At 42.7% G+C, this 12,246-nt stretch overlaps 1 protein-coding gene across 1 annotated transcript; it reads right to left on the bottom strand.

Moving 5' to 3' along the window:
• Positions 1 to 1,418: 1,418 nt before the first annotated feature.
• LOC146797678 (platelet glycoprotein IX-like) lies at positions 1,419 to 10,041 on the bottom strand. The gene is made up of 2 exons (XM_085627581.1): positions 9,952 to 10,041; positions 1,419 to 2,709 (listed from the first exon to the last, which is right to left on the bottom strand). Exon 2 carries the CDS (start codon positions 2,707 to 2,709, stop codon positions 2,083 to 2,085), a length of 627 nt encoding a protein of 208 aa, XP_085483707.1. The 5' UTR covers positions 9,952 to 10,041; the 3' UTR covers positions 1,419 to 2,082.
• Between the last annotated feature and the right edge of the window lie 2,205 nt (positions 10,042 to 12,246).

Raw genomic sequence — 12,246 nt, 5'->3', positions numbered from 1 at the left:
CCACTGCACCTTTATATGTTCAACAATTAAACCATACTTTCCTGGATGTGCAGCTCCCATTGTAATAGTTGACATATTTTACCAATTATTTAAAATATTCATAGAGGGGGCTTTGTTTATCTCCAACCACAGGAGTCTTACTCTCTCACATCATGCTATCAACTGGTGACGTGTCATTCTGCTTTCCAAAAAGTGCATCCAATTAGAAAGCATGAGGGACTCTTCGAAATTTGGAAAAAATAAACTAAGCAATGCTGGTTGTCACATTCAGTTCTTTTTCTCCTATATGCATTCTACAGGGAAACAATATTTTTTGCCACTTTTCCACAGCAATGGCAAAGTCAGTATGGCTTTACTATGATAAACAACGCAGGCAAATGTACAGAAACAGCACTTCTGTTTACATTTGTAGGCACAGAAAAGTCAACGCTGCTAGGTTTGCAAATGCTTGTAATTATTTGCTTTGCTCAGTCATTTGTATCCCTGGAAATCTGCAAGTGATAAAACAGCAAGCAGAGTTAAACAGACAACAACTCATTCCGAGGCCCTGCAGCAAAATGCAACCAGCCGATGCAGACACATGGAGCGTGTTATTGGCCTCGTCACCCGCAAGGAAGAAATACAGAAATACAAAATACTTTGCATAAGAGAAAAGCATCTGTGACACAGAGTGGGCAACTCGACTGTGCTACATCAAGGGCATAAGCAATTTTATTACTGCTGCAGCGAGTTTGTGCTCTGCTTATAGTTGTTACCTTGGCCTTTAATTCTCCCAGTAATAGTGAATGTGACAAAGTGCTGCAATTCATCCCCAAAGATATCACAGGATTGACCCACTCTCCCACTCGTAGTCGATCAACAGTCTTCATTTTGTTGCTACAGCAAGACTTTGAAGGTCCTGAAATTAAACAGACCAATCAGGGGCCTGTTTACATTTTATTCCTGATGCTGTCTTTATGACCTATGGGGCCATGTTAAGGATACCCCAAAGCGCACTAGGAGCAATAATCGCTCCCCACAGTAACCCCCAATTTAAACATCCGTGTAGCTATGATCCCCAGTCTGGGACCTTTTTTTCTCAGTAGGACAGAACAAAGTAAATGAACACAGATACTCAGTACTTATTTATGAACAATTAACAAAACACACCTCTCCTGCACTCCACAGAGAAGCACTACCACTCCATTGTCACAGATAATCGTTGGCAAAGCCAATAGGCCTAGCCTTGGCAAACTGGTGCAATGTTTTTTTACTATCCGAAGTAAGCCGCAACCACAAAAATAAGTAGGGAAAAAAGGAAAACATGTTGGCACCTAAACGTAGCTGCCATATGCTTAAAATAAAAGTTTTACATTTCAAAACCCCACACTGGTGTAGCTGTTTTACTAGGGAGTTTAAAAAAATAATAACAAGCTTTTAGGTGTGCCATTCATTTTATTATTATTTGTGAAGGAGACAAGAACAAATCATCACCAAATTCACAAATCGCAGACAGCAGCAATTTTTCACTGTACCTTTAACACTTTATAACAGCAATTACCAAGAAAAAGAAAAAAAAGTTGATAGCTGATTTTGCACCCAAAGTGCAGCCAAAATAGACAGCTGGTAATTAAAGTTAATATAAAAAAAGCAAAAAATGCACTTCAAACCAATTTCTTTCACTGAAGAGAAGACAGCTATGTTTATGTGGATGCGAACAATGTGTGCCGGCTTTCTGTTGTCAACCCCAAGCAAAGAGAGGCAGTAGGTGCAGTGGACTGACTCATTTTTGTGTGACGTGTGCTCTGGGGGGTTGAAGTAAAATGTGAACAACAAACTAACAGACCAATGAATGAAGCCCACTGATGAAAATCTGTATACATATGTGCATTATGTATGATTTGCTTTGAAAAACAATAGCCTGTAGCTGCGTTTAAGACCAGACCTAATAATGTAAAAACGGAAAATGAGAATTCTCAGTTTCGCATATGTTCCACATATATGTTGTCTAAAATTATGTTTTTGTAGGAAAGGAATGGATGTAGTAGGAAACAGTGGAGTTGTGTACGAGTAACAAAGATACATGTTGGGTTAAAAACATCCCTACTGGGATTTGAAACTCTCTGTGCCATATTTGTGCAGCAGCCGCGCACCAGGGAAATCCTCGCTCATTGCCACACAACAGGCCAGCCTTTTGGCGACCCAGACCGCACACGACATCAAGGCGAGAAGGAGCAATGCTAAACCAATCAATATAAGATCCCGGCCAAAGAACTCATGACAGTTGATGGGCCAAGGTCTTCTGCAGCCAGCAAGCTCATTCCCTGTCAGCTGCCTAAGGGGTCGCAAGCCAGCAGAAACTGGTGTCAAGCACCTGACGTTGGCAAGGTTGTGCGACACGTGCTGGTCCTCCAACCAGAGCTTGAGGTACAATATTTGACAGTCACAGTTCCAAGGATTGTTAGAGACGTCCACTTCCTGTAAGTGAAGCAGGTGGTCAAACCGGCCAGCGGGGACTGTGGTCAAGCTGTTGTTCTGAAGATAAAGCTTGATAGTGTTGTGGGGCAGGTCAGGCACTTCCTTCAGCCTTTGTGAGCTGCAGTCAATCTCCAGCCCCTTCCGCAGAACAGCTGTGCAGATGCAGGAGAGAGGACACCTATCAGCATGGGCCACGCTGACCAGACACCACATGGCAAGCCCCCCGGCAACCAACAGTGCTGCCTTGAACATCTGTGTGCAAAGAAACAATTTGTTTAAAATGGCACTGCTCTTGTTTTATAGCAACTTAAATAGATATATATGAATGAAAAAACACTGCAGACACCAATATCATGTCCAGAGAGTACACTTCCACAAACATTAGGAAATCTGTACTTGGCAGCTATATCTTACCTTTGCATCTCCTACAGAGAGTGTTCATGAAGCCCTTAACAGACAGATGGATGGGTAGGTCAGTTGGTAGATGGAGGGACTGACAGATGGCTGGGTCGGGCAGTAAATAATAGATTGTAGTGGATGGATGGATTGGTCAAGTGACAAATGGATAGACTGATGGATAGATGGATGGATGAGTAAGATGGAAGTATATAGACTGATACGTCGGAGGGTGTTTGGATGAATGGGTTGATGAGTGAGCGGGTAATGGATGGGCCGGTTCTAGGTCTGGCTTGGATGAATGGATGATGAGTGGATGGGTGGGATGCATGGTTAATGGATCGATGGATGTATGGATGAAATGATAAATCTGTGGATAGGCTACTTTTGCATAGAGCAGTCAGCAGAAGTAACCATCAATAAACCAACGAGTCTCTACTATTGCCCTGGTTTCTCTATGCAACAAGAACGACATCGTGCACTTGTGTATCCATCTGGCAGTTCACATAGCTATGTGCAAAGGTGTTCAAGACCTTCATTGAAAGGAGAGAACTAACAGACTTGAGTCCAGGATTTTAAGGCAGGTATTACAACTACATATGTTTACTTTCCAAGCTGCTCATTGAGTGTATTTGCACTACACAGAGGTGGTTCAACAAATATGTGCACACAGTGATACTTTAGGAAACAGCCACCCACTTTGCTGTCCCTCTACCTTGCCAACCACTGGGAATCTTTAAATAATTGTAATCACTTGAGTTTGCAGTGCTGGTATTTTATTGGTGTTATTATTGCACTTTTATTCACATTTTTGTTTGGTTTATGAATCCAGTAAACAATTGTAATCCAATGTGAAAATGTATTCCGTTTACAGATAAATGGTTTCCAATAAACAAACTTGAATAAATTCAAGATGCAATTTCAGAACCACCTTTTCTAATTACGCCGACGAATAATAGTGACTGATATTTAGAGATGCCATGTCTAATACTTTTACTAATAAACGTAGCCATACAAGATAGATATGCATACCGTGACTCTAAATAGCAAATATTCCCGCATTCCATACAATCAATAGAGGCCAATCATAACAAGGGCATCTTCTGTAAATGGGTAACTGTGGACTCCAGACACCTGCGAGCTGTACTCGTAGCCAGAAATGAGGAGCAGATGTTAATGTGTTTGGAAACAGATATGGACCCCTCTTGCATGCTAAAGCCATATGCTGAGAGCTGCAATACTGTAATTGAGTTGCTAACACTCACAAAGATTCATAGGGAGCCCAGTAACCAGAAGTGGTTGAGAGTGGCTGCTCACAGGCACATAGAGGTTTTCTTCATGCCCTTAAGCGGATACCTAGGGATGTGGAGGAAGTGAAGCTATGTCGATGGAACTAGAAACAGCCCATCACTAAAAGGAAGATAGCAATAAGGCAGGGGGCCTGGGAACAGCTGTGTGAAGCTAGTGCTAAGAATGATAGTAGCCTTTTCTGGAAAACAGTAAATACTCCTTGTTTTGGAGATAGTCTAAATACCATCCTGGTTGCAACCATTCCACCACATAAATGGGTGAAGCACTTTTCCAAGGTGTACGAGAGCCGCATTGAACTAGTGAATGAATTTGATACAACGGCTGATTGTTCACGGGTGGCCCGGATCTGGCACCCACTACCCTAGAGGAGGTAAAATCTGCGAATGAACGGAGTGAAAGGAATAAGGCCCTATGCCCTGACGGGGTCCCAACTGATCTTTTTATGGATAATATAGACTTATGGGCACCTCTAACTGTCAACTGAATAAGGAGTGCAGTTTCTACCGGCCTGTCGAAGTCATGGCCAAATTCCATTATTGTTCATATCTACAAGAAGGGCAATAAAGCCGACCCACGATGTTATCAACCTATTTCCCTTATTGATTCAAAAGCAAAGCTACTGGGTAGGATCTTATTGGATCGACTGGTGGTTTGGATCGCTGGTTAGGGTATCTTTTCCACTGTTCAGTATGGATTCAGGAAGGGCCTAGGGACTGTTGATCAACATTTAAATCTACACCTAATCATCAGCAAATATACATAGGCGAAAAAGGGCTACTCGTATTTAGCGTTCGTGGACCTTAGCTCAGCATTTCATTGAGTGAACAGAGGAACGCTTTGGGCAAAATGCTGGAACTGGGAGTGGAGGCACCGTTAGTGCATTTTCTATCCCAATTACACGAAGATGTGACTGGATGTATTAGGTATGGGCCTAATGGTGAATGCACTACCCCGATCAAGATCAAGCGTGGTGTGAGACAAGGATATGTGCTGCCTTCCATTCTCTTTTGTTTATATATTAATTACCATAATGCATTTCTAACCCAAGGGGGGGCGGATACGCCCAGGCCAGGAACAAGAAGTCTCACTATATTATTTTATGTGGATGAATGTGCTCTCTTATCAAGAACTGGTGTGGGTCTCCAGAGGTTACTGGAGAAACGTGTTCTATTCATGAGTGACCTGGGACTAACAACTAATATAGTTAACTCACACACCATGGTCTGTGTGCGCTCTTCAAATTATTTTAAACCCCATTTTATTATTGATAATACACTTCTCGGCATCCCAACCTTCACGTATTTGGGGGCACCTTTTGATAGCTAAAGTACTTGCGTCCATTTAACGAAGGTTAGGAAAACCCAGCTTTGACAAACTATAGAGGCTTTTTTGTAGGTTTCCAGGTAAATTAGGCCCCAAACCCCTAGATGTGCTGGTTAATATCTACAAAATGCGATGCTGCTCTGTCATGACCTATGGTGCAGGAATAGGGGGAACTGTACTATCCAGCATTTGCAGGCAAGGGAGAAGACTCAGCTGTTTCTACCAGTGTGTTAAGTTAGTTGTGCTTCTGTTGTTGCACTCCAATTGGTTCAAACAAGAAACCTATTTCAACTAGTACATTGTCCCTGATTGTTTAGGGCTTGATTATGCTCATAGAATCCCGTGGCTGAGGTATGTTAAAGAATACGTTTATCACGTTAGGGAGGTTTGATTGTTTTTATTACCCACATGACGTCACTGCCAAAGCTAAAAGGTGTTTAAAAACATAATTCCTCACTATGTGGGGGAAGGAGAAGAGAATACCAAGGGTTAAACAAGAGAGTGGTTGCCCATCATAACTTAGTAAATACAGACAGTATGGAGCCCTGCCTTTATTTTGTACCTCATCATCATCGGCTCAGGCTTGGGTTCAATACAATACATTTTTGGTCTCCTATCAAGAGACTTTTGTAGTGAATCAGACCTTGAAATATGCCCCTGTGATTCCCGGTCAGACCAATCCATGTTACCTATATTTTCTTTTTCTTTAAACTTTATGCCGTGCCAAGGAAATAGTTTTTATTCCATTACTCAGGTTCCTAAACATTAGACAGTGCAGGCCAGCTTTATTGTATTTACAATTGTTGCAAACTGAATATGTCTGCACAGGTGTGCACACATTTATTTCGGCTGCAGTAAGACTGAGGAATACGGCGAAGAAGTAATGTTTTAACGGTGATTTATCTATCTAATTTGTCCTTAGTCCTTCTGACGAGTCTCTGGGGATGGACTATGGGGCTGGGCTGCTCTTGCCTAGTTAGGTCTCGCCTGACCCAGCGCATGCGCTGGTCTGGCAAGACATTTTGTGAGGGCTCCAAAAAGTGCTACCAGGCCAGCCTAGACCTACAGTGCATGTGCACGGGCGCGCGCGACGCGCTTTACCACGATTACTTTCACTTTTGCGGCCGCTTTGATGTTTGATCGCGATCACTGATCGCGATCACTTTCGCGGCCGCACGGCCGCTTTGATGTTCTCCGTGAGGCTTCAATAGATTGCAGCAGTTAAAACAAGCATTGGCATAGCCAATAGGTCTCGCTTTGGGGACCTTATAAGTGTTTAGTTATGCAACTGTTGCATGGTTAAACACTTATAAGGTCCCAAAGGCGAGATCTATTGGCTATGCCAATGCTTGTTTTTATATTGTAATTTTTCCTCCCTTTTATGCACAAGTGACTTTATGCATTCAAGCCTCATAGCGGAGTGTTTGTTTGTCTCTGGCGAATAATCTATTCATTGAATAGGGCACTCCATATTTTATGTTATGTGCTTGCTTTTAAATTCTAGTTACTATGACATAATGGTTGTATATTTATGATTTTTTATACTGTGTACGCCATTATGGATTAACAAGCCCAATAAAGATTGAATTGAATTGTATCAAGTATATACATAGTGATTAACCCAAAAACCTGGCAAGATTTAGGTCCTGGAAGAATGAGTCAGAAACCATGGAGTACTTTTCCGACAGTGAGAGGACGGCTGGACTTTGCAATCTTATGTACAGAAGAGTCGTGATTGGTGGAATGTCACTGGAAGGAGCCTCTCCATGCACTGCTCCGTGTTGCTGCACTTTCTTTGCTGCTTCAGCCTATCAGTTTAGCTAAGGGCCCAAAGCTGGGTCTCAACATGCTTTCTAAGCACTCTCCTTGATTTCAGTTTGGATAACTTGAGGCGAATGGTGTGTATGCCATTTGCCAAGGAGTCTACACTTATGTCAATTGTGGAGGCAGGTTCAGTACCCAAATCAGGGGTTTCAGTAATGAGTGACTTATCCCTACATCGCTAGCATTAAAAACACAACTTTTCCTGGCTACAAATACACTTCCTCTCTAGCACTGAGCAGTATGTAAAACCATTGAATCCTTGCCCAAAACATACCAACCCATACTGGAATGATGTACGAGGCGTAGCATATTACATTCTCTCTGATAGTTTCCAGGGAGCTCTGTCCTGAGTCATGACTCGTTGTTTTCAGTTTTGTCAGGAATAAGTATTTTATAACAGTCTGAGAGTATGTCGTACACTAATTACCAACATCTATTATGCCCTGATGATTGCATATAACCAAGGGACCAATGTTATACGTAGAAACATGTTGAAACATTCATAAACAAATAACCCTATTCTTTTATCTTGAGGATGTGGGGAATGAACAAGAGAAGAATTATCCACCCTGACACCATCTTAAACAGATATCTAATGTTTTGTACCTCATATCTCTAAAACTTGAAGTGTCTAAGAGCTACGGGTGATACGGTCTCTACAATAGAAAGACAGCAACATTCATGTGCATGAAGGGGCATTTACATTTGAGAGGAATTAGATAATAGACCTACTAGGTCTGAGAACAGTATATCTCCTTTATAATTAAATATCAGGTCCACCTCATTTAAAAAAAATAGAAATTACACTGAATGAAAAACGGATTTCCATCACAAAGCATTAACGTTGAGGGTTTCCTGAATAGGAAATACATTTCCTCCTCAATTCGTGAGATTCTCTGCTTGTGGGAGCATGTACCTAACACTGTGTCGCAACCTTTAACAGTAAGTAAAGGTTCACACGGGGGACTCGAAAGTACCATATTGAATCCATAGTCAAGGTTCTTGTTCCGGTGAACGTGTTCATGTGTTGTTTTGCAATAAAAACCAAGGCCCAGATCTTCTGATCTGTCACATTCCTGAAGCTCTTTTTTAAAAAGGAGTGCCTTCTGGCACTTTAATAATATAACTCTAATCACTTGTCTTCTTCCCCTGAAATAGAAGGTGTGACTTTTAAGTAGCAGATCATCTAATTTGACAAAGACTAGATGTTCCAGTATATACTACCCTTACTGTTTGCATTCCACTCTGGCAGTGTCAGTATTGATTTTACTCAAATTTTATCGGAAAATATTTAATTGAAAAATAAATGCGTACTACATATTTACCAGTTGCTTGCAAGGCTTAAAGAATCTGCGCCGGCATCTTCCAGTGCCGCAGACACCTCTGCAGGTCTTCCCATTTGGTCCTCGCCCCTCTCTTTGGGGACAGCCCTCAATTGACTGCTTCTGTTTCATTACTTGTCACCCAATTGAGAGTTGCATGGTCATAGATCGATGCTAAATATGCGCCTGGAATTACCTTAAACTTGTCATATTACTCCTACATTACTGTGCACATTTGTGGGTTTTGCCTGGAATGTGGAATAACGTGGGGAGTGCAGAATTACCCCACTCTTTCATATATTTTCCCTCATTACTGAGACATTTACCAGTGCCACATTACACCGGCTTTGGCAGAAAGAACTCTGCACAGGTTTTGCAGCACTTAGAACTTCCAGGTGTGGTAAAACCGACCACTTTGTAATTCCATTCTAGCCAAAAATCTCCCGTTCACAGCAAGAGCGGATTTACCACCCATCTTGTGATCATATCCTTAGAAGCAGATGCCAATGCTACCAAATTGCTACTGAGTTTTGAACTGAGTCCTTTAAATCGGTGTCTGTTTTTTGGGGGTACAGAGATCTTCAAACCCTTATCTTGGCATTAATGCACTGGAAGGTCACCACAGAGGCCTCTGAATACCACCCAAGGCAAACCACTCCATTCTTGCAGCGGTAACTGTAACAAACCAAAAGAAATGAGTCCCTCTCAGCCCACTCATAAGTAACTCACTCGTTTGCTGATTGACTCACTTACTGCCTGGGGGTTGGTTACCTGATTACCAAAGTGTGAACATACTTTCTAAAATGTACAAAATCATGCAGTGGAATACAATGGTGTCTTCCTGTGTGCAAACCTGCATTGTGCTAAAAACGGCTCTGAAATTGGCGCCTAGCAGAAAGTAGAGAGTTGTGAAGAAAGGTGTTGGCATGTTGTGCAATTAAGAGACTGGTCCTTGCAGAACAGCATAACAGGGTGAGGGAATCCTACCAGAGCATCACTCCAGACTGAAATGCAGCCAGTCCCATGGGCATAACTCAAAGTTGTGGACCCCCCTGCAGAGTACTATGAGAGGCACCTGAATATCCCATAACGCAGATATATTCATAGATCCCGGACTGACTAGGGGGCTCTCTGAAGGATAAAGGCCGCTCTTCGCTGCAAGGGCTACTGGGACCTGAGTTATGCCCCTGGTCAGAGCCCACCTGCCTGCCTTGGCTCAAAGGAATCAGTAGCCACGCGCAGTGGCCACCTTGAACAGAGTCACTGACTGGATGCTGAGCTAGGAAACCCCCACCAAGTGCCCCACTCCCCTGCTCACCTTTACTTTGAGTGCTGAGCCTCTTCTGTATGTGTTGCACCGTTTCGTAGATTGACAGAGGGAGTCTACAAGCTGCAACAATTGATCTGCTTTTCAAAAGAGCCCGGAAGTGAATGGTTTTATATATAAAAGCTCGTCCAGGCCACGCCTGCCGACGGAAGCTGCTTCGGAAATGACTGATAATGCAGCTCGTTCTGCAGGAGCCGATTACTCGTCACCAGAAGTGCCCTCTACTCCTGTGCTACTAGTATTTAAATATAGCGCTTCTTACTGTACTACTGCCGTTTCTGAGCGCTATGAGCGTTATGAATAACAAATATTACTATTGCCCAGTTCAAATGTACTTCATTTACAGTCGTCGAAGGAGGGAAGGCTGAGTTGCTGGGATTCAATCACGTGACCAGCACACCATAGATGTCAGTTATGAACTCGCTGAGGTGCCCTGCAGAATGGAGCATCACGTTAGATGTTGTCTAAGGTCCAGGCCTGTGAACCTGTAGTACCATCCTCTGGCCACTTAATGCAGCAATGAAAAGCATGAAAAGTTAAACTAATTCCTACAGACCTGTGAAGGAGTCTGTGTTGACCACCAAAAAGAAGTGGGTCCATAAGATATTTCAGAACTCCTCGAATGCTGTAGGGTGAAGGTACAGTTCAAGCTGTCTGTCTATGCGAGGGGGCAAAGAAAGGATGCGGTCTGAAGCACATATGGATTGTTTCGGTTTTGAGACCAGACATGATTCTTTTTTGTCTGGGGGGACATATAATGTAAATATACATGTGACTATAGCATGCACTTTACACATATGTACCAGAGAAGAGAGGTGTCTCAACATTCCCAATCCTTTTTCTTTTCTATTTGAATAAAACATCTATCTGAGCACAAAGACCCGTCAGATCACTATTTTCTGGTAGCTGTAGCGCAGAAAGCTATTGGTAGATTTATGAAACCTATTAAGTAGATTTAACAACAAGAGTGGAGGCTCTGTTGAGCATTCTACTCTTCCTTTTAATTACAGCACAAACGAAAAGAAAACTACATTTCCCAGAAATCCTGCGTTGTGAACTTCAGGATGAGGGGAACATAAACATCAAACAGCCCTGATCCCTGTCCATGTGTTAATCCACGCCAAGTCTAAGCCTTTTTTCTTGTTGTTGTATCAGAGAAACATAGCTAATTTATTTATTTATTTTTCTTTCTTGTGTTGCTTGATTAATAAGATTGGCAGGGCGCTGAATGGGCGGTATCATTCAGGCATACTTTTCAGTGCGTTTTGTATTTCTGGCCTTACATATGCTTCGGGTCCTTCCTTGACAGGGTTGCACTTCTCTGCGAAACATCAGGTTCGACAAGGGCTTCCTCTCTGTGAGCATACCAGACACAGCAAGCTGCCTGGGTGCGAACAATCTAATGTGTGCTTACAGTGGGCTTTCTTACCATTGTTGGCTTTATTGTCACTCTCAGTAGCTTGGTTTTTCTTCAGGGCCTTCGGAGGTTTGCCTTCCTCTTCGTCTATCCCCTCTTTACTTGTGCCCCTTAACTGCTTAATTCTTGAGGACTGCATTTTTATTTGTGGTTAAACATCCCATTATAGTGCATGTGTTTTCTAGCTGTCTCCCTCATGTACTTCTCCCCTCTCTGCCTTGCTCTGGGTTGCTCTTTCTCACCAGTTCGCCCTCTCCACCCCATCCGTGCCATACTCGCGTGCGTCTCCCCGTGTTGCTTTCTCGCTTGTGTTTCTTCGTCAAGTGATGCTTTTCCCTTCCTAACCTCCCACACCCTGTTGCTTCCTCCTCTCACTCTCCTACTCCCTGTTGCTGCCCTTTCCCATGGTTTTATTTTTTTTGTTGTTGTTGCGGAGGACCAGGCAATAAATTGTTGTAGGTCCATCTGCCTCAATAGGGCTTTATGCTACCACTATTTTTTTCAATGTACCAAAAAAGGTATTTTCTGAACCACTGCCCTAGACCCATCATTCCAGACAGTGTCTTAGATCCCAGAATGCTTACATATTTAACTAGGAAGTGCAGGGAAAAATCCTCTTTTCCTGTCCAGATATGCTTGCAGATGAGGTGAGCCCCCTTGCAAAGACCCTGAAATGGGTGAGCCGGCCAGGAAAACAGGAGAATCTGTTGATCCTGAGATCTTATCTAAATGGGCTTAACGGACCTTTTGTTTACTTGGGAGTATCAGGGCAGCTGCGTATTTGGAAAAGCATAAAGGGCTATTGGTTAAAATTTGATTCTAAATTAAGGGACCGTGCAAGTTCAGAAACAGCTTCAGTGGCACAATCG

Source organism: Triturus cristatus, chromosome 9 (genome assembly GCF_964204655.1).
Source record: "Triturus cristatus chromosome 9, aTriCri1.1, whole genome shotgun sequence".
NCBI lineage: Eukaryota > Metazoa > Chordata > Amphibia > Caudata > Salamandridae > Triturus > Triturus cristatus.
This window is presented reverse-complemented; position numbering and strand designations above follow the sequence as displayed.